The sequence below is a fragment of the Camellia sinensis genome, chromosome 6 (assembly GCF_055761805.1).
Source record: "Camellia sinensis isolate YWXY chromosome 6, ASM5576180v1, whole genome shotgun sequence".
Classification (NCBI taxonomy): Eukaryota; Viridiplantae; Streptophyta; class Magnoliopsida; order Ericales; family Theaceae; genus Camellia; species Camellia sinensis.
Window position 1 is genome coordinate 75993859 of NC_138966.1, and position 23806 is coordinate 76017664.

The 23806-nt window shown below is 38.0% G+C and overlaps 1 protein-coding gene across 3 annotated transcripts in view; it reads left to right on the forward strand.

Annotated features, from left to right (window-relative positions):
- LOC114284049 (calcium-transporting ATPase 3, endoplasmic reticulum-type-like) overlaps positions 1-23806 on the forward strand; it is a 95701-nt gene that overhangs the window by 61330 nt on the left and 10565 nt on the right. Inside the window, exons 25-31 of one of the 3 annotated variants that reach the window (XR_014332471.1) lie at positions 9380-9430; positions 9581-9712; positions 11351-11452; positions 18463-18517; positions 18718-18803; positions 21190-21338; positions 22005-22328. Coding sequence is in view for 1 of the 3 variants with exons in the window: in XM_082874006.1 (XP_082730132.1) it covers positions 9380-9430; positions 9581-9712; positions 11351-11452; positions 18463-18517; positions 18718-18803; positions 21190-21338; positions 22223-22328 (681 nt within the window). In the remaining 2 variants the exon portion in view is untranslated. The remainder of the gene's footprint in view (positions 1-9379; positions 9431-9580; positions 9713-11350; positions 11453-18462; positions 18518-18717; positions 18804-21189; positions 21339-22004; positions 22329-23806) is intronic. The other 2 variants (XR_014332470.1, XM_082874006.1) reach the window with 2 other exon arrangements.

Below are 23806 nucleotides of genomic sequence, written 5' to 3' on the forward strand. Positions count from 1 at the left end.
TCTTAACCGGAAGGAACTTGGTACCTACTTTGCATGAGTTTTTGGACTTTCACCATAGAACTCAAGCCAACTTAGTTCTCAACTCTACACCCCCCAACCGCACTTACCAAACGTATTTATCCCAACACAACTCAAAACGAAAGTTTGTTTCACAAATACTTCTTTTCCAAAGTGTAACCTCGACAATGCCAATTTGAAAAGCAATGAGAATGAGATGAGATGACAAAACAATTTATCAACATTTTGCAAAGTTCAATTTTCCTCAATAATTTCCAATCTCAACAACACATTTTTCAATTGTGATCAAATACCACATCTCTACTCAATATATGTATGCACAATATGTTCCAAGAGATAATAGCAACACATCATCATATGTATTTTCTTTCTCATATAATCGAAAATTTCAATAGGATAATCATCCTTTCAATTCTTTATCTTCTCAAAACAAGTATAACAACATACTATTCTCATAATTTCTCAACATCAATCTCTCTTTTCCATGGGTTTTCAACAATGAGAATGAACGTGCCAATTTCTTCATCATTTCTCAACAATGAATCTCAACAATGTATAATTCCACACAATCTCAACTTTTTAACAAATTTCCAAAACCTAGGGTTTTCACAAAAATTAGGGTTTCTCATTTTGGAAAGATTTTTACAAAAATAGAGCTCTTAACTATCACATACTTATTTTCTTAAGGATTGAAGAAAACATTTGAGAAAAACCCTTTTTGAAAACAAAAAATCTTCCAAACCAAACCCTAACTCAAACTACACAATTATTTCATCAAAATGGCAATAGATTTGCTGAAACATATATATTACTCAAAAAAACTCCCTACCTCAAGCTCTAGGAGAAAGATGAGAGAAAAGCCCTAAAATTGGTTGTGTTGAAATTTGATCTCTACCGCACAAAGTGAAGCTCTTGAAATGTTCTCCAAATTGGCCTCAAGCACTAGGGTCTAAAAAGCTATAGATTTTCCAAGAACAAGGAAAGAGTGAAGATTTTTGGGTGAGGGTTAGAGATAGGAAGAAGAAAAGATGAGAAAAGGTTTTAGAGAGAGGGAGGTATTGTTGAAATGGGAGAAAAAGATGAGAAAAGGGGTCAAAAAGGTGAGATTCTCGAAATTCGGAGTTGGGACCCAATCATTTCCGCATGTGCGAGACCTCTTCACCGCACGTGGGGAGCTCTTCTCTGCACGTGCGGAACACCACCTCCACACGTGCTTTTATTTCAGAAGCAAACTCAAACTTTCAACTCTTCCCGCACGTGCGATCCTCACCCCTGCTCATGCGGTCCCCCTCTTCTGCACGTGCGGTTCCAACCGCGCACGTGCGGAAATGTTTAGTGGTCCAAAAGAGGTTCTAAAGGATTTCCCACTCTCGTCCCAGTTCCGCCCTTACGTCCGAAACTCTAGGTTTTATCCCAGAACAAAACTTAGGAGTTTAAACAAGGAAGTTATGTAGTGTAGTAACATCACACAGTCTAAATGGTCTTGAAACTGAATAAAAGTTTGAAAGTAATGGATTTAGACGGAAACAATCTAGAAACCAATTGGATTAAATATCCCGGAACATCACATTTTCAATCTGTCCTCTGATGTAATTTTTCATTAACTGACAAAGCAACATGACTTCTCTTTCATTCTTCAATATCTAGCAAGTTCTTGTTGTTGTAATGCATTTTCATTCTTTCAAAAGTTACAATATAGGTCATCCTACATGTTTAGTTGAAGCCTCAAATGTTCCTTTATTATCTTCCGTAATAGGGCAATCTCTATGTTGACTTCTGTTTGAACATGTTGTCCACCACTATGTTCCTTTACATGATGACCTCTTACTGATTCTCTAGCAGCAGTTCGGTTGATGCAAGCTACTAAAGAACAATAATGCCATTGAAGGTGTGGTCTGATGTGTCTTATCTCCATAGACTTTGGCCCTAAGCAACTAGGTGAACACCAGCCATTGAAATCCCCGTCCTTGTCATCTTTGCATTCCTTTTGGGCACATCAAGTCTCCTCTTATGTTTCGCTCACCTGCCAAAACAACAAAGTTGGCTGCAATAAATTTTTCAAAGGGAAAATAGTTTCTGAGTGCAGATTTTTAGCCATCAAGAACACCCCTACACTGGGACTGTAGGTTGCAGAAACGTATTAAAGTCACACTCCCATACTCTTATACTCAAATTTGCATCCTTCCAAAGCTCAGTCCTGTCATGCCTTCCATGAACTCTTATTGGCAGCAAATGGTTAGTAGCTTAGGTGTAACAACATTCAAGGGTTTTGTACTACAATTACAGGAAAAATTCTCAAAAGGAAGGTGCTAGATAGCGTAGCTAGTAAAGTCTCGTGGTATTCATAATAGAGACTTGGGATTCCTTCATCTGGGTTGCATGCTGTTTTTTTTTTTTTTTTTTTTTTTTTTTTTTTTTTTTGTGTGTGTGGGGTTGGGGGGGCGGTCTTTTCTATTGTTTAGGCCATCACTGTTGGACTAAAAAAAATTGCCAACTAGTAGCCTTGTTCACATAAACAACTTTATTTAATTTCTACTCTTGATCCATGATGCTTTTGTTTTGAAAGGCCTGTGCTAACTTGAATTACTTATGCTTCATCATAGCTTTACTATGGAAGTTCTGCTCCTCTGTCCACCCTGTTTTTTCTTGATTTTGCTATACTGATATACATCTAAGCATTTTCCACAAGAAAGTCTTTGTCTAGATGCCAAAAAGTTTCAGGCCTCCAGCGCACTATAGATCATGCTTAGTATGAACATGGGCATGTCAGGTCCTTTACGTTAGAGAGCACCATGCTTTTCTGTAAATGACTTGTGTGATTGTGGTGCCATAACTTTGAGATCAATGGCTGGCAATTGCGAGTTGATTTTGCTGAAAATGATAAAAACACTGACAAATATCTGGAATAGGTAAAATATTTAGATTAATGAGTAAACAACTCGTTTTGTGATCATCATCATAATAATCTTGCAGCCATCTTTGTTTTTTTGATAGTGGAAAACAATAATTACCCTTATCTAAAGGTGCCATTTTGAATTCAAACATTTTCCACTTCGGGCAAGAATGTAATGCTCCGAGATTAATAGAATGCTCTTTGGGAAACAAGAGGGCCCTTGATGGAGGATTCTTTTCCTAGGAGGTCGTTCTTTTGAGCTTACGAAGGAGGCAAAAGATCAGTTTGGGCATCGTCGCGTTGCTATTATGGAGCGAGGGCAGGGCCTTCGTAGAGCTGTTTGTGGTTATGAAGTTGGTTGGTTCTGTGCGCTGCTTGGTGTATCGTTTGAAGTGTATGAGGAAGAAGGCATGAAGTTGTTTTCTACAATTGAAGCTTCTTGGAGAGGAAGTGGCTCTTTGGGTAAGGAGGTTCAGGTTGTGGGTTAGAAGGGGAAAGGGGTTAGGAACTGAGAAATCTAGAGTGCACAGTCAATTATGCCAAACGCCTAAAAGGATGAGGTTGGGCTATGAGGAAAGGCCGTGGTGATCAATTACTGTTGCCATGCAGTTAAAATTTTTTCCTAGAACATCCGTTGTTTGAATGACAGGAGGGAAGAGGGTTTTGATTCGTTCTCTTCTAAGGTTTGTGATGGTGGATGTATTGTGTTTCAGGAGACAAAAATGGAATGGATTGATGAGTATGTGATTCGAGAGATATGAGGGGGGTTGTTTTGTGGAGTGGACATATTTGTCGTCTATTGGGGTGGCCGGGGGGTTCTAGTGGGCTGGGATCGGAGGGTGGTGGTGGAGGAGGAGATGGGTGGTTTTTCACTGTCATGCCTATTTCATTGTGTAGAGGTTGATTTTCGGTAGGTGTTCACAGAAGTGTATGGACCAATCAGGCAATCAGAGCGGGATCTTTTTTGGGAGGACTTGTATAACATTGCTTATCAATGGGCGGCTTCGTGGTGTGCAGGTGGTGAGTTTAATGTGGTGCGGCGACTGGAGGAGAATTTGGGGTTGACTCATTCAGTGGGTTTGACGTGGGCTTTCTTATCTTTTATCGATGAGCTGGAGATGATAGATTTATCAATGTAGAGAGAGAGTTACACGTGGTCTAGGGGTTGAGTGTTCTCTCGTCTCAACCGATTTTTGATCACTAGGGATTGGGAGGAACATTTTTTTCAGGTGGTTCAGTCGAGACTATCGCATCTTGTTTCTGATCACTGGCCTGTTCTGTTGGATATTGGGGGGTTTCAGAGTGGCCCAGTACCTTTTCGGTTTGAGATTGTGGCTGCAGTTAAAAGGTTTTGTGGGCATAGTTTGGACCTGGTGGGAGGGTTCTATTGTGTCGGGAGATCCTAGTGGGCGGTTGGCCCAAAAATTAGAGCTTCTTAAGGCGGATCTGAGGAGACGGAATGAGGTATTTGGTCGTGTGGAGATTTAGAAGGCAATTATTTTAGTCGTGTTACAGGGCCTAGATGGGAAGGAAGTTTAGGGGGGCTTGTTGAAGGAGGACTTAGTTGCTCAAGAAAAGGCTAGGAAGGAGTATGGTCATGTAGCTCACATGGAGGAGATTAGTTATCGTCAACGATCCAGATGCTTGTGGCTGAAGGATGGGGATTGGACCATAGAGTTCTTTCACCGCATGGCAAATGCTTATCGTCAGGCTAATCAGATAAGGAAGCTGTGGCTCAATGCCGTGGTTTTATTTTAGGGGGAGGAGGTGAAGGCAGGTATAGTGAGTTTTTATTAGCATTTATTTCGAGGAGATAGAGGTGACTGCAAACCGGGCTTGGATTGGGTTTAGTTTGATGCCATTTCGGAGGCGGATGTGTAGATGCTAGAGAGACCGTTTTCAAAAGAGGAGGCAGTAGAGGTATTACAGAGTATGCCTGGGAACAAGGCACTAGGGCCTGATGGTTTCACTTTACGTTTCTTTCAGCAGTGTTAGGGAGTGATGAAGGCAGCGGTGATGGCTATGTTTAAGCAGTTCCATTAGAGGGGGCAGTTTGAGAGGAGTCTTAATGCGACTGTTATTGCTCTGATTCCAAAGAAAGGAGGGGCAGAGGATATTTGGGATTTTCGACCTATTAGTTTGCTGAGGAGTGTGTACAAGCTCTTGGTAAAATTTCTGGTTAATAGGTTGCGGGGCGTTTTGGAGGAAGTGGTGTCAGAGTCTCAAAATGCTTTTGTGGGTGGGCAGCAGGTATTAGATGTTGTTCTGGTCGCCTACGAATGTGTTGACTCGCGTACTTGGTAGGGGCAGGGAGGTATTATTTGTAAATTAGATATTGAAAAGGCGTATGATAATCTGAGTTGGAAGTTTCTGTTGTATGTGCTGGAAATGATGTGTTTTGGGGAGTTGTGGAGGAAGTGGATTTAGTTTTGCATTTCTACAGTTTAGATGTCGGTTATGGTAAATGGGACACCATGTTTGAATGTGTTCCACATTGCCTGGAGTTGTCCCATCTGTGTTGGTTATAAAACTCCAGTTTTCCACTCCTTAATACCTGAGTTTTAAGGAGAAGTGTGGACTGGGCTTTTCAATTTGGTATCAAAGCTTGGTTGGGCCTGTGACTGGTGTGCTGTTTGTTCGGCTAGTGTATGTTGTGGTCCAGGAGGGTGTGTTGGAATGTGTCCCACATCGCTTGGAGTTGCCCCATTTGTGTTAGTTATAAGGTTTCAGTTTTCCTTTTCTTAATACCTGGGTTTTAAGGAGAAGTGTGAGCTGGGCTTTGCAATTCACCAGAAGGTTTTTTTCCCTACTGACAGGGGTTTGCGGTAGGGAGATCCTTTGTCTTGTCTCCTTTGTTTTTTATTCTGGTGATGGAGGCTTTGAGTCACTTGCTATCCATTGCGATTCATAGAGGTTTGTTGGTGGGCTTTGAGGTAGGTAGGGAGCAAACTTCTAGTTTGGTGGTATTGCATTTGTTTTATGCCGATGATGCCCTTATTTTTTGTGGGGCAGATGCTCGCCAGATTGGGTACTTGAGGTGTGTTCTTTTATGTTTTAAGGCAACATCGGGACTCCGGATAAATTTAGGCAAGTCGAAGATGATTTGGTTGGGGATGTGGAGCGATTACCGGTTCTGGCAACTATTTTATGGTGCAAAGTGACAGTTTTGCCCATATCTTATTTGGGCTTACCTTTGGGTGCTTCTTTTAACGACAAGAGGGTGTGGGATGGGGTGGTGGATTGGGTGCAGAGGCATTTGGCAGTTGGAAGCGACAATATTTATCGAAAGGAAGGAGAATCACACTAATCAAGAGTGTCCTATCTAGTATTTTGATTTATTTCATGTCGATCCATGTGATTCTTGTATCAGTTGCGAAGAGGTTGGAGAAATTGCAGTGGGATTTCTTATGGAGAGGAGGTGAAGAGGCTTTTCATCATCACTTAGTAGCTTGGGATCGGATTTGTGTTCCCAAGGCTATGGGGATGTCGGGGATTCAGAGCTTAGTCTCGTTTAATCTAGCTCTTCCGGGGAAGTGGTGGTGGTGGTGGTGGTTTGTGGTCGAACAGGAGCGGTTGTGGAGGAAAGTGGTGGGGCCAAAGTATAGGTTGGGATGGGGGGAGTGATATACAGGTGATGTGCGACAGTCACATGGACGGAGTTTGTGGAAGGGTTTCGATCGGGAGGAGTTTTGGAAGAGGGTTTGTTTTTGGATTGGGGTGGGGGTTCGGGTCAGGTTTTGGAAGGATGGGTGATGTGGAGTAGAAACTCTAGCTACGAGGTTTCCTTCGATTTTTCGTATTGCTCTTGATGAGGAGGCTACGGTGGTGTCTTATGCGCATGTGCAGTTGTAGGTGGTAGCTTGGAATGTTGGTTTGCGTTGTGAGGTGCAGGATTGGGAGTTGGGGAAGGCGGGATACTTTGGGGTGGGTATGGCGGAACTCCAAAGGGGTTTGCTTAGTGTCTTCTTTTTATCATTCGCTTGTGGGCGGGGATGGTGCTCCATTTTCGTGGAAGAGTGTTTGGGTGATGGGTTGTCCGTCTTAAGTCGCTTTCTTTGTGTCAGTGGCTTTAGAGCGTATTCTGACTATTGATAACTTGATTTGTCTTCGTCTTCGTTTTCGTCTTCGTCATCGTCGTCATATTTTAGTTAATTGGTGTTGCATGTGCTGTGGGCATACGGAAACAGTGGACCATCTGCTTAGCCATTGTTCAGTTGCTTCACATCTGTGGATGGCCATTGTTGCTCTCTTTGGTTTGGGTTCAACCAAGGTTGACAGCGGAGGTGTTGCAAAGTTGGGTTGGGGGAGGGTTGGGAAGAGATGTTGGAAGGTGTGGTTGCTTGCCGGCCATTGTTTGATGTGGTTGATTTGGTTGGAGCGGAATAAATGTACCTGCACTAGCATGACTCGGTCGGTTCCATGGCTGGAACGACATTTGCTTACTGTGCTACATAGTTGGATTATGGTTTCAGTAGATCCGGATGTGCTGACCTTTGTAGATTTTATAGGAGATTTGATTAATTAGTTATTTTGGGTTTGCTCTCTTTTTAGGTAGCTTGTTAGCTAGCCCTTTAGTTGGTTTTTGTATTCGTTGCATGGCTTTGATGCTTTTTTATTGAAGTTTGATCATTTATCAACCCCAAAAAAAAAACAAAAAAATGTGGTGCCATAACCTGATGACTTCTCTAACATCACTTTAATGCTAAGATGCATGCTTCTGTGGAAGATTCTCCTTTAGATGTATAATGAGTAATAACACAGTTTTGGTTGCTTAATTAAGAAGCTATCTCAACATAGAAATTAGATCACGTAGTTTTAGCAATCTTCACATGGAAATTCTAATCACATGATCTAATTTGAAGTTTTAGTAGCAACCAGCTGGCCTTGTGATCTTTGGAATGGGAAAAATTCCAACATCTAATCACCCACATCTTTAAATTTCTAAGCTAGAATATTCTCTCTAATGACACACACATGCACACCAGCATGCCCACTTATTTATTGAAATTTCTCCAAAATTTTTATTTTTAAATTAAAGAATTTTTAGACTCTAAGGGGTTGTTTGGAGTGTCGTAAATAAGTGCACTTTTTGTCTTTTTGGACTAAAAAATTAAGGAAAAAAATATGGATATTTGGGTTAACTTTTTGACTTTTTATGAAAAAATGTGTATTAAAAAATTGTAAAAATTGGTTTGTAAGGGAAAATTAGGATTGGGAATTGTGCAGCCGTAATTGTTGATTTTTGGTGAATAGTGTTAACTTTTTAACTTTTTGAGTAACTTTTTGGCTTTTTCGCTTTTTCTCAATATCCCAAACTTGGCCTAAATTTCAACAGGTTAGCATAGAACCTTTGAACATTTCTATATGGTAAAATACATTTGTTTTCGTGTTTTAGGCAACTTATTTTGTTTTTGCTGATAAGTACTAAGTTTTAGCTAACTATTACGTCCATCTTATTGTGCCTGGTGTGGGTGACTGTTACTTGTCTGATTTGAACTTGTTTTGGCTGATGGTAATATGCTGGATGTCTTCCAATTGTAACTCGCTGCCCCTGCCTTTTTCCAGGGTTGGAAAAGGATGCCTGAAAAGCTATAGTTGATTTTTGTGAATAATTACGATTTATCAGCCTGTTTAATTTAGTTACCTACTTGTACTAGTTATAGAGATTTGATTATTACTTTATTCTCTTTCATAGATTGTCTTCTGGCATGAGCGTTTCAGACATTAGACACTTGTGAATTATGTATATGTGTTTTTATTTATGTCCATTTTTGTTGCATTTTTGCAATGTATTTTAAATCTATGTTACATGGACTCGAATATGAGTATTGGATGGGAGTCTTGGCATCAGATCTTCATAAACCTAAAACTTAGGATATTAGAATATGCATCCAACAGTTGAGAATGGATACATATCTTAAATACTTTTATGTATTGCATATTATATAATATTGTTATATAAGATATTGTAAATTATTAAAAAATGTATTTCAAAGTAAATGAGATTTAGAAAAAATATAGAATTTATATATTAGCAAATTCTTCAAACCTCATATGAAATTAGAGGATCTAGGTTTCTAAATTGGGTACGGGTATTGGACACTTCCATACCCTTACCTTTGTCATATTTGGTGGACACGGCCCACGGGTACAATGGGTTAACTAGAAGAGTGCTTGTAACGCAATTAGAGATATCTCTAAAAAGATCCCAATCGTGCGGGTGACACCTAGACAGTCCATGTAACAGTTCTAAAATAGTTTGCTCATGGTAATATGGTCTGGTCATCATATATATATGAGATATTGTTTAAATCTCTCTTTTCATTACTTGCATTCTTTCTACATAATTGCTATGCTCGTTTGTGGCTTGTCTTGTATGGTTTCTACATAAGTGCTCTTTTATGGTTTCTACGTAAGTGCCTCTACACATCTATTAAACATTTTCTCTTATATTGTTTGGATTTTCAGAGTGCTTCAGATATGGTTTTGGCAGATGACAATTTTGCTACAATTGTTGCGGTAAGCTTTTCTTATTTCATCTTGATGAGTAGGAATTTTATTGCCTTGGCATGTTTGTCTTCTTGAAGTCCTTTTGGTGATAAAGAATATTTCTGAAAAGAAAAAATCTCATGGTTTCAATCATCTCAAGAATGAGTCATATCCAAGCAGGCTGTTGCAGAGGGAAGAGCTATATACAATAACACAAAGCAGTTTATCCGATACATGATATCTTCAAACATTGGTGAAGTTGTTTGTATTTTTGTGGCAGCTGTACTTGGAATACCTGAAACTCTTGTTCCTGTGAGTATATTTGCTTACAGAATATGATCTTTTGTTTAATTCACTCTTATTTGTTGAAGTATACATGTAAATGACTCGTCTGATTAGTTCTTGTTTTCAACATAAAAGTTGGTGGCATGGCATGCATATTTTTGTGTGTGGAAACCTGAACATAATTTAACATAAATTTAGCCATATACGGAGACTATTGCTTGGTGCTATGGCATACATTGGCTGTCAAGCATGACATTGTGAGTTGGAGTTTAAGGGCAGCCGCCTATGCAAATAATGGCAGAAAATAGGTCTGTATTTAGTCCACCATTCCCAGCACCTTGCATTGGCATGACCATTACTGGGTTCTCCTATTTAGGTTTCAGTATAAAAATGCATGATGCTTGATTATCTTCTATACGCTCATGGTCCCTTGTGTAGAAAGTTTACCTTACCATGACCAAACTGGTGACAGTGGCGATGATGCATTTGTGAGGTGTAAGGGGCGTACATAACGGTTGTTGCAACCAGAGCTGTGAAATTTCACACTTCTCGTATAATTTTGCGAAAACTTACCAATACACATGTTTTTATTTCAGAATCATATTTGTTTAGGTTTTAAATGCTTTTTTGGGGGGATTTAGTATAGTTTTTATCCAATGTATGCACTGAATTTTGTACTTTTTTTTAAAGTCTCTGTAAAGAAAGTTCACATTTTTCACTCAACATTTAATGATTTCATCCGTGATACATTTATAATGCACCACTTTACTGTTATTTGTTTTGTTATTAATAGTTTTAGACTAGTGATATTATGTTGTGTTTCAAATTTGCAGGTTACATGTGTTTAATAAATAAATATGAATACAATTATTATTTTATTGAAAAAATTAAAATCATATGATTCATATTTTTCAAGTTATATAAGTAAACCAAGCCAAACCAAGCCTTAAGTTCCAACAAATGGAGTCGGTTACATGAATCTTTCTTTTTCATTTGACTTTATCCAAGGCCATATTGTTAGTCAAACTAAGGAGATTCATATCTCTATTTACTACACTAGCTCACGTCAATCTAAGTCTGCTTCTTCCCCTAACACTTCCATCTACCGTCACTGTATCGCATATCTTTACTACTGCCTCTGTTGGTCTTTGTTGTATATGACCAAACCATCGGTTTGCTTCTTCCCCTAACACTTCCATCTACCGTCACTGTATCTCATCTCTTTACTACTGCCTCTGTTGGACTCCGTTGTATATGACCAAACCATCTCAATCTATTTTCTCTCAACTTATAAAACTTACAAGGTAGAACTACATATAAAAATAATGTTCAATAAATAAAAAACAGAAGTTGATAGAGGAGAAAATGCGCAAAAATGTGTTGGCCATTGTTATGTAACAATAGTAACGGCCGTGAAATTCAATAATACCTCTATAGCAGCCATAATGAGTAGTGGTAACTGCCTATACAGTTAGGGAATAGCATTACGTAATGAGTACGACCTATTTTTAGAACACTAACTGTGACATAAATAAAATAAATTCATCCATATACTTAAAAGCTATATCCTCATTCTACTTTCAAATCTGTTATTTTATTGGATATTTTTATGTTTCCTTGATGTCATAGCGAAGTAAAGTTGAGTGATTGATTTTTCTCTTCCAGGTCCAGCTGCTCTGGGTAAATTTAGTTACTGACGGATTGCCTGCCACTGCTATTGGTTTTAATAAGCCAGACTGTGATGTGATGAAGGCTAAACCTCGTAAGGTAATCAAATCGATGTCCTTTATAACTTTGTGGTCTTCTGCTATTTGATTACTTTTAGTCACTTTTAACCATTCCGTATAATACAATTTACAACTAAACTATGATATTTGTTTTTGTTAAATTAATTTGATGGCTATGTGGCTGCTAATGTGTGGTGCTTGTAAAAGGCACCAAAAAAATAGAGAATTGAAACCTTACAACCATTTGAATTTGAAAAGTGTAGAAATTTAATGTATAAAGAGAAATAGAGAATTGTATTGTTGATTGATATAATGTTATTGATTTCTATTACAATGATTCATGATTCCTATATATAGAAGAGGGTGAGTGTGTAGTAGGTAAGGAGTAGGTGAAGTGGAGGTGGTAGTGGTGTAGTGGGTTAGGTTTAGTGGAGTAGGTGAGGTGGTAGTGGTGTAGTGGGTTAGGTTTAGTGGAGTAGGTTTAAGTGGGTGAAGTAGGTGGAGAGTGGGTGAAGTAGTGGGTTAGGTTTAGTGGAGTAGGTGAGGTGATAGTGGTGTAGGTGAAGGTAAATTCTAACAGCCCCCCGCAAACTCAAGGAGGATAGAAACTAACCAACTTGAGTTTGGAGAGAGGAACAAAACAAGAAAATACATAAAAAATAAAAAAAAAAAAAGGATAGGAGACACTGTATGGTCGTGTCAGACCATTGGTGAAGACACTGAATGGTGGTGTCATAACGTTGTAGAGGACACTGTATGGTGGTGTCATAACGTTGTAGAGGACACTGTATGGGGGTGTCAAACCGATGTAGAAGACAGTTTATGGGGTCATGTCGGACCGTTGTAGAAGACAGTTTATGGGGTCATGTCGGACCGTTGTAGCAGACAATGTTGTGACAGTTGTTGTGACAGTTTACGGAGTCTTGCTGGACCCTTGTAGAAACTAACCGGAATCAATGTCGGGACAGTTTACAGAGTCTTGTCGGACCCATAAAGGAGCTAACCGGAATCAATGTCGGGACAGTTTACAGAGTCTTGTCGGACCCTTGTAGAAACTAACCGGAATCAATGTCGGGACAGTTTACAGAGTCTTGTCGGACCCTTGAAAAAGCTAACCGGTATCAAATGTCGGGACAGTTTACAGAGTCTTGTCGGACCCCTTAAAAAATCGCATCCTCAAAAGGTGCGCCCAATTTTTCAAAAAAGGCGTGCCATCAAAAGGCGTGCCCAATCCATCAAAAGGCGTGCCATCAAAAGGCGTGCCCAATTCATCAAAAGGTGTGCCGGACATGATGGCGAGGCACGTGGGCGCCTTGGCTTGCGTGCCCGTTTGTCGGCTGGTGGCAAGAGGCGCGCGATGCGCGTGGCTGCCTTGGCTATTTAACCAAGACGAAAGCTGAGGCTGAGGCATACCATTCTGAAACCTCTGAAACCAACCCTTCTCTGAAAAAAACTCTACCTCTTTGGAGAGAGAAACTGTGGAACATTTTGTAGCCCAGAAAAATGGCTTCGTCTTCCCGCGGGCTGCTCACCCTCTTTCCCGACCTCAATGAGTCAACAAGAGAGAGAACTGGTGCGGTGGCCAGTGAACCTCAACCAAACACCTCTGTGTTTGCTCCATTGAACTTTCCGATGCGGTCAGTGGAGCAAAAAATGGCGGTGCAGTCGGATGTGGAGGCCAATCAGTATACCTTGAAGTCATGTGTGGAAACCATGACTGCGGTTACAAATTTGTCGAACCGGCTGCAGAGTAGGACAAATGAGGTGCAGCAGTTAAACGCCCAACTGGCTCTGCTCCAACGCATGTATAAGGATGCGCGAGCAGAGATAAGTGTGCTAAAGGCGGAAAACAAGGAGCTGAAGCGGAAGGCCAGTTTTATGTTCCGATTTGGAGGGCCGCCATATGCTGTAGTGGAGGAGCAGGGTGGAGTGAATGTGCTCGGTGGTGTGGGAAACACGGAGGCAACACCGGCAAGGGCCGTCCAGGACGGAGGCAAGAAGAAGAGACCTGCAGCAGAGTAGAGAAGAAAAATCCCACTGTGGGTGTTGGGTGTGTTGTGGTGGTTTGTTTGTTTGTTTGTTTTTTTTTTTTTTTTTTTTTTTGTGTAAAATTGTGATCGGGGTTGATCCTGACATGAATAAAATAAGTGTGTTTGGCAAACTCGAATGGTAGGTGTGGTAATGCAGAAAAATCAACTGGAATGAATTTTTTTTTTTTTTTTTTTTTGTGAAAATAATAATAATATTAATATGGGTATCATGGAGTGGGCGGTGGTACAAAAAATATTGTGTAGAAAAAGAGGGAGATGGTGGAAAAGGGAGGCCACTCATGTTATTAAAATAAATTAAGGCATGTGTTTTCATCATAAGAAGTGAGTTGGTGATAAAATAAAAGAAAAGAAAATAAAATAAAAAGAAAGTTGGGTGGTGGAAAATTATTGTTTAGACAGAGAGAAGGCATGTGAGGTGTAAAGTGGAGGACAAAATAAAAGAAAAAAGGTGAGAAATGTGATGATTTCTGTCCCTTCGCACAAAAACAGTACTACTACCACTCTGTATACCATTTGTTGCCGAATTTCAATTCACTGTGATTTCGAGGAGAGAGATTGAGGCTGTGAAGATGATGCCATCGACAACCAATGGTACTACAATGCCAAATACCGAGCAAACTTTCCGCCTAAATTGGGCAACCTTCAGCGCAGGTGCGGCGCCGCCAGCAAGAGTAGGGCGGAAGCAGCGGAAGCTTAAGGGGCCAGAGGCGGCAGCCCGTATTCCGACAGTGACGCGCCTTCTCATGTAAGAAGAGAGCATGTACTACCACCACAACCCAGATCATGAGACCAACAATAGTCAACAACAGCAGATTCAAGCCCAGCAATACTCAGATTACTATGCATTTAGAGGCCATGAGGTGTACCAAACACCATTCAAGGAGGGGAAGAAAAGAGGGCTGAGAAGCTTGATCAGAAGCAGGTTGGCCATAGGAAGTCCATTGATACATTTGGACAGAGGACTTCACAGTATAGAGGTGTCACAAGACATAGATGGACTGGTAGATATGAAGCCCATCTATGGGACAACAGTTGTAAGAAAGTTGGAAGATGCAGGAAAGTGAAGGTATGTGTACAAAATTCCAGCGGGCAGCGAAGGCAAGGTTGCCGGCCGGCTGCCCGCCGGTGAGAAAACAAAATACGGGCCTAAATCTTATGGCTCTGATACCATGTAGAAATTTAATGTATAAAGAGAAATAGAGAATTGTATTGTTGATTGATATAATGTTATTGATTTCTATTACAATGATTCATGATTCCTATATATAGAAGAGGGTGAGTGTGTAGTAGGTAAGGAGTAGGTGAAGTGGAGGTGGTAGTGGTGTAGTGGGTTAGGTTTAGTGGAGTAGGTGAGGTGGTAGTGGTGTAGTGGGTTAGGTTTAGTGGAGTAGGTTTAAGTGGGTGAAGTAGGTGGAGAGTGGGTGAAGTAGTGGGTTAGGTTTAGTGGAGTAGGTGAGGTGATAGTGGTGTAGGTGAAGGTAAATTCTAACAGCAAAAAGGATGTTGTAAGACTCTAAACCTCTGTTGCTTTTCTCTCCTTGGTAACGTGATGAAGCATAAGTTTGATCTAAGAAGCATGGATACGGAGACAGGATGCCGGGATTCTAAAAATTTAGGATACGGACACACATTAAATATGGGAAAAATATATTTTTATACATTTTTATTCACTATGTATAAAAATATAAGTTTAGGATACATAGATTTGAGAGATATTGATGTATATGTGGGCGTATTTTTATTTTTTTTCTACTTTTCTCCTCAAATCGGCTTTCTAAAATTATAAGAAAAATCTACAAAGGTGTTCTGGGTGTCCAATCACAGGACACGTGTCCATGAAGTATCTCCAACGTATCCTACAGAAAAAGTAATAATTAAAAACATGAACACGCTGCATGGTGTGTCAGACACATGGACATGTGTGTTCCCACCATGTCGGTGCCTCTTAGAGTTTGATTAATTTTTCTTCGTTTATGAATTATGTAAAATCCATTGGTGCTTCAAGATGGCAGAATATGTCCCGACGATAATAGGGTTTTACAATAGATAATTTTATTTAGACCTATGTTTCAATGGTTTATGCTATCTATTGTTTGTTAAAAAATTCAAAATTTTATAGAATTGTATGATTGTTGGTCTTTGAAGGAAATTGTTTGATTTTAGATAGCTTGTGGAAAGTTTTTATTTTTTATTTTCTATTTTTTGTGAACTGTTCCTGCAATGTTAAGAGATGTGATTGATTTATTTATTTTTGAGAAGTGAAAAATAGACACTGTAAGTTTCTATCTATTATGCATTATAAACAAAACAAAACTTTTGGTTAATGCTAGTATTGGACCTTCCATTGTGTTTGGTATCAAGAATTGTGTTACATGGGCTTGTCACATTACCCCGGTGTTCAGACCATGAAAGCTGATATAGTATAGGCCAAAGTGTGGACACTGCTACTGTTACCAACGGAAGAAGAGAGGAACAGAATGAAACATGGTCAAAAAGAAAATTTCATTACATGGTTGGAATTTATCATTTTTGGAGCTGGAAACCTACGTTGAATAGGTTGCCAAAGGCAATCATAGTTGTGATGGTGATCTAGACTTCTCCGTACAGGTGCAGCTGTAAGAAAATGTTTACACTATAAATAATTTCTTAGCAAATTTTACAAACAAAAGCTCGAGTTTTCTATGTTTTTAAATAATATAATTTATTGTTTATATAGCAAAATAACCTCTAATATTATATATGCTTACAACTTCTCAGCCACCATTAAGTGAGTCTGTAATACTGACACCAAATCTGAACAAGCTGACACTTAACTTTGTCCTTGTATCCCAATATTGTCATCGTATCCCAAGCTTTTGAATTAGAAAGATTATACTATTAGATTTGCACTCACATGTGTTTAGTTGTGGTTTTGTGAAAACATCCATATTGTTTATACAACACATCCATCGTTTTCATATTGTTTTGATTTTTTGGTGAAAACAATTTTCATGCTGTTTCCTAAAAACTGGGTTGCTTTTAGAAAATTTTCCTGGAAAATAGTTTGCCAATTTTTCTTTGTTTCTTGTAAAATGTAAACTGATAGCAACAAACGAACACAACCAATCATGCCTATAGGTATCCTTGTACATGTAAAATAGCTGAAATGACTCACTTGGCTTTCCTCTATTTAGATGAACAACCTTAAATGCGCTCAATGTTCTTTCTGACATGGAGAATAGAGGAAGTTAAATTTACAAAAAGTTGAAAATTTCTTGTGGAGAAACTAACTCTTTATCTAGGCTGACTTTATCAAGGTTAACATGGAACTGTAGAAATGATTTATAAATTTCATATGGTAGGAAATATGATACAGATGTGAGACGGATATGACACGATATAAAGACAACACCATGATAATTTTCCAAGAAATAGCATACAACACTACCAAGGACGCAACAAAAAATAAATATATATTGAAAAAAAAAAAAATTCCTTTCATTTTTTATACTGAAATACATATATCTTTTGTTAGCTAAACAATAAAAGCCACTTTTCACATTCTACATAATAGAAAAGAAGTGCGAACAAAAAGTTCAAATATCTATTTTAGAATGTTCTATTCACAAAAAAATTGGAAGGCTTTGTTCCTAAAATTTAAAAAATTTAAAGGAGGGGGATTAAGTTATAAATCTGCATTGTTTTTATTTTATTATTGGATCCCAAGTAATTTTCTTCAAACTTGCAATGTGTTTTGTGTGTGTCTAAGCAATGGACATGTGTGTCTCCCAAATGTTCGAAGTGTGTGGTTTAAAAAAAAAAATTATGTTGGACAGGTTTGGATAAAAATATGTAGGACAGGTTTGGATGAGTGGCTCACATGTATCGGGGAGTATGCGATGAGTGTTGATGTCCGACATCCGTCATTTTATTACGAGTGTCCATGCTCTTAGGTCATAAGAGTTGAAAGTATTTAGCCTATCACCTTAACTTTAAAAATAAATAAATAAATAATAATAATAATAATAAAGGAAATGTGTTATAGCTGTTTCAGCATGAAGCTGGTGGGATGCATTTTAATTGTGAAAGATTTTCCCAATTCTGTTTTGAGCATGGAAGAGCTTTGACATGATTGCAGTTCCAAGTGTTTGAGTTGAGAAGTTGAATACCTTAAATTATTTCCTGCTAAAGTGTAAAACCATCCTATTTTCATGTCTTTTGCAAAAATTACACTTGTAAAGTCACCTCTATTAACTAAAATCTAATTGAAGAGTAAATTTATTTGGTGATGGTACCTTCTAGTGGATTGTCTTAAGAAATATGTTGTAGCATATTAGTGTTGGAATACATACTCGTATCAAGTTCTTCCACAAATTTAAGATGTGAACTCGTGCCACACAAGAGGTTGCACTTTGTATAATATATGCATTAGTACGGTTGAAAACTTGTTGCATACTAAAAATTTCTGAAATTTATCTTTTTATATTTTTATTCTTGGTACATTCTTCTTCTGTATACGAACTCGGTGGATCTGCTCTAACCCTCAAAAATAGGAAGAAAAGAAAAGACGAGGGGGTGGGAGGTGGGGTGGGTTTGATACCCCAGCCTCCATTTGTTTAAAAGGATATGTGAGGGTACGAAAAGTTGTGTTAAAATTTTTCCTAATAGTGGGCCATTTTCTGGACAGCAGGGTTCATGGCGACTGCTGCTAGGGTACGGTATGTGCTCTGATGCCATGTGAATTTACAAACAATATGTGTATTATCTCCATAAACAACGATTACAAGCTCTAAATATATATACCAAGAACTAAATACTAATTAGGAAACAAAAATTAAACGTACTAATCTCCCCTCAAAATAATATTACAGTTTCCACAATTCCATAATGATGGTTCTTTGATTCTTGTATAATTCATTGAATTGTGAATCTAGTAGTGCGTTCAAGGTTTTTCTTACTTAGAAAGGGAAAAACTTTCTTATTTCTATGATTTTACTTTTTTATTTGTTTGAATGTGCAGGTTAATGAAGCTGTTGTCAGTGGTTGGCTATTCTTTCGTTATCTAGTTATTGGAGGTATAGTCTGTTAGCACTTCTTTGTTTTTCACCTTGTGGTCCAATTTGCAGAATGCTTCTTACAGCATACCCATGAGAGAAATTTGAATGAGTATTTCACATGTTCACTATTCAAGTTGTTGCAAAGATCAATAGCAAGAGGTTGATTTTAGTTCAATTTTTTTGAACTGTTGTATGACTGAATTATTCGGTTTTTGTAGCTTATGTTGGACTTGCCACCATTGCGGGATTCATATGGTGGTTTGTTTTTGCTGATAGTGGGCCTAAATTACCATATGTTGAATTGGTAAGTTCTATCTCATATTAGACTACTGTGTGATATTTGCTGCGTTTGTTTTTGGTTTTGTATGACATCAGATCATGCTTTTGAAAGTCCCCAACTTTATAAACTCAACAAAATTTGACTTCAGATTAGTGTGGATAGAACTACATACAGGCAAAACGAGGCGATGGCACCCTTGAGTTCACTAATTTCACCCACATATATATTTCTGTAGATACATGAAAGATGAGAAATACGTTGTTTTCCATTATTGGCCTCTCGTGTTTTTTAATTTTTTAACAAAATTTGTTTAGTGGCCTCTCCCAGTCTCTTATATCTTGTAGGTGCTCCATTGATTCTATTTTTTGTGTTGATAAATTTTGAAATTATCATTGGGTTTCATAATTAATAACTACGTACGTTGGTTAATTATGATTTGTCCCTTTCTCTATCTTCTCTATGTTTTTATGGATATAAACTATTAATACAATACATATACACACATGCTACTCCGTTTCAAAGAGTTTGGCTGAATGGTTGGGTTGAGCAAGGGGAAGGGGTTGAAGGGTATGTCAACTTGGCCCCTCCCAATATAGATCCTGGTTCCACCCTTGCAGATTAGATGTCTTAATATAAACAGATCCAAATTCAAAGAAATACATTTTGGAAGAATAGTGAAATATTTGACCAAATTTCGGAAAATCCAGACTTAGAATTTAGAAAGAAATGTCTTGAGTTTTATTTTATTCTAATTTAAATTCAGGATAAATCCAATACAAAATTCAGCTAAAGATATTTAAGAATTTGATTCTCACTTTAATCCATAAAGTTGGAAATTCAGGAAATATCAGATTAGGATTGATTTCAAAATTGGTTATGTTAGAGACTTGTCCCACGTTGCTTCTCTAAGCCATCCAAGCTTGGTTCATGTGGTCTAGAGGTTTCTTCACCTATAATTAATTAATTTTGAGTTAGATGTCTCCAAATTTGTTACAGGCTGACTAAAAAAATGTGGTTAACCTTGCATCAGTGTCCCTATTATGAGTTGATTTATCGGTTGTACACATATTAAAGCGATGGCCTACAAATTTGAGGACAAGTTTATGTTCACACTTGGCTTGACATATTGTAAATGGAATTGCTTCACTTTCTTCTTTTTGGCTTCCCTTTATATAATTTCTAATTGTCAATATATTTGTATTTGATCTTTGAAATTGCTATAACTTTCCATCTAGCTGTGGAAATATTCTAGCTGCCGTCTGGGCTGTGTGTCTTTCAGTTTCTAATCAGAACCAAATTATACAATAAGCAGCTATGCAGAACTACGAAGCGTGGGTACGGGTATGTGTGTTGGTACGATACCGGTGAGAGTCGATATGGTAAAATTTAAAAAAAGTAGGGTACAAGTACAGTTAGGTCCGTTTGTTAAAACTTATTTTTATTTTTAATTTTGAGTAATGTAATACAAAAATTAGTTTAATGCTTTAGTTTGTTAAGAAAATCCAACTTACAATTCATATTTAACGGCAAAAAGTAAGGTACAAACAAAAATTACATGTCATTATATTAAATAACTTACAAGCCATAACTTAGTTTTAAAATCATGCTAAGCTTAAAAAAAGAACAAATAAATAATGTCCAATGAAACTAATTTTACCTCTATATAGAACAAAATATTGTTTTGATTGAGGTTTGGTATGGCTTCAGTACATACTAGGTGTGTCTGGGGTACGGCAAAAAGTAAGAAAAAAATTTGGTACATGTTTCGTGTACAATACACATGAAGAAGTACCATATACAAATACCCATGGTTGATAGAATCATATGATTCACGATTCGATTCATACGATTAGATACAAGTTTCAAAAAACAAAAAACAAAAACAACGATTCGAATCGTGTTGTTGAATCAGAAATTGATTGAATCGTACGATTCAATTTACGATTCACTACGATTCAGTTCTATTTTTATTTTTGTTTACATAATGCATGAAACAACGTCGTTTTCGCCAAACTATGAAGATATATTGAAGAGATACGTGGTACAGGTACAATATGTTTGTCAAAATACCCATGTTGCATAGAGTCAGAGTAATATGAATAGAATTTTCGATCCTGCAAGTTTAAAAAATGGTTTGTTCTAAAAAATGTATCATTCAGTCTTTTACATGATGGAATTAAATGGAAAATTTAAATTTGGTTTGAACTTAATTATTATTATTATTATTTTTAAAAGGACTCTGCTGACAGTTCATATGTCTTTTTTTCAACAATAAGCATTCGGCATTTTATTGTTGATCTCATGATCTGCATTGACAATGGTTTGATTTTCTGTTCAACAGAATTATTGGTTGTGCATGCCCATAAATTATCCTTTTTCTACACTAACATTTTGTACTACACTATCTCAGATGAATTTTGACACTTGTTCAACAAGGGATACAAGTTATCCATGTAGTATATTCAATGATCGGCACCCATCAACTGTGTCAATGACAGTGCTTGTTGTTGTCGAGATGTTCAATGCATTGAATAATCTCAGTGAAAATCAATCTCTCCTGTAAGTATTCACTTGAACCTCAAACTTCATCTCAAGTTTGATACTGTCTCTGTCCCCAGATCGATTCATTTGAATGCTGAATGTGTGACATGTAAAAACATGGTTATAGCTAGTTTCTTGGATTTCCATCTTCTTCCCATAAGGTACTGTATAAAATCAAATCAGGGAAGAATATAGATTTTTAATTTTTCACTAATACAAGTGGCCATGAAACACTTTTAAAGGTGATAGATCTGGAATACTACTTTTTATTAAGATACTACTTCTTGGCTTCTCAGAAGTGCAGCAAACTAAACTGCATGAAGAATACCATTGAAAATAGTGTTTGCAAAGCAAAGTGTAGTTTAAAGGCTTTGAAAGAACAGAATTGACCACTTGTAAATTTGGCTGTTCTGTTTCTCCTAAAATATATATATATATATATATATATTTAAATAAACAAAAATAAAATAAAATCTCAGCTGTTCATTTGACCCAATGTTTCCACAACCAAGCACATTCACACTTGCAGGTCTGAAGACTCTGCACACACACAATGCCAAAACTTCCATCCTTTCAATTGGCTTATTTTAATGCATTTGAGATGCTGAAATCCTTAGACTCCCTTCCAAATGTAAACAATTTTATTGTTGGAATTCTGTTTGTTTTTTGTACTATATATTACAGGTGCAGAGATCAAGGCTTTCTTTAAAATTCCTGCTGTATTTGTTGACCAATGATAGGTTCAGAGTCAGCTATGTTAACCATCTTTTATAATTTCAAGCTACTATTATAAGTGAAAGTCATATTTTTTTGTCTTTCATTCTCAGTTGTAGATGCTGTTGTTTATTCAAACACTGAAAAAGAAAATAAATAAATACCACTAACCTGTACTTTATTTTTAGTGTTATCCCGCCCTGGAGTAATCTGTGGCTTGTTGGTTCAATTGTACTGACCATGCTCCTTCATATTCTTATCTTGTACGTGCGACCTCTGTCTATTCTTTTTTCCGTAAGTGATTTACCTTCTACTTCTATCTATTTACTGCAATTTCTTTTATATGATTAGACTTTTTTGCCCCCTTACATGAGGTTGTTAATTAAAATATGTTAGAATTTCCCATCTTTACCTTCACCTCCTCCACTACACACTCCACTTCACCTACCTCCACTTCACCACACACTCCACTTCACCTAACCCACTATCACCTCCACTACACCTACTACCACATTTTCTTCTATATATAGATTGTATAGGAATTGTAATTTATCAATCTTGTAACACATCAAGATATAAATCAATAAATACATATATTTTTACATGGTATCAGAGCAGGTTTAGAACCTAATATTTTCGCTTCCCCGGCGGGCGGCAACCTCACCTTAGCCGCCCGCCGGACCTCAACCTAGTCCACTTGTTTTCTTTTTTTTGTTTTACACATACCTTCTTCCATAATTGAGCTCTTCTCTGCCTTTACAATGGCTGCCAACGAAGACCAAGAGTGCAGAGGGAAATTTTGTTGTGGTTGCTACAGTTGTAGATGTCCAAAGATCGTGAGTTGTCGTGATTGAATCTTCCGAACCATTTGCACAAGTGGAGTTGGGATCATCTGGCTTTGATCTTTTATTCTGAGCCAAAGAGAGTGGTTCTGCGTCAGCTGTACACGGTAAAGGACAATCATCTGACCTTTCCCTCTTGCAAACAAATGACCCGTTTTGAGAACTATTTGAAAGCTCAGTTCGACACAGAGGTGCCTTGATGGAATAAGTGTGAGCATCCTGCTCAAGCTCACTCCCTTCCATTTGTGCATCATCACCATTTACCATCTCATCAAGGGAGAACCGAGGATCCGTATCGCAGGATCGCCGGCCGAAGCCGTAATCGGCGATTTCGGACTGGGTTTCGCGGTATTGCCGAGAAATCGGCTTCTCCACCGGTAATGCCGCCGATTCGCCGCCGCTATTTCGCTTCTTCACCTTCTGTTTTCGCCGCCAGTTGGACCGTTTCTTGCTGAAAAACTCTGCGGAAAAACTCTCGCTGGCCGCTTGACGTGATTTTTCCTCCCACCCTTGGAGTCCAAGTCAACAATGTTCATATTCTGCAGTTGCTGGAGGATGTGTCGTGCAATGGCTCCACTACTCTTGCAGAAATGGGGTGGGCGACTCCCGTTCCTCTATCTCTCACACCTGGTATGGGGAGCAATGCTTACTTTCCTTACACTCTAGTGGGTTTCACCGATGGGTTGATTATTTTAATCTGTGGGTACTTTCTGAATTATCTTATCTTTCTTTCTTTTGCTTTTCTTATCATGACCGCCCACTCCATATTATTTTAATGAATGACACTCAGCATGGTTTTAAAGAATCACAACACACGCATTCTTTTTTATTTCTTTCTTTCTTTATTTATTTCTTTATTCTCTCTCCACTTTATCACATGAGTTTTGTCCCCCCTTTTCATTTCTTTTTATTTTACTATTATCTTTCCAC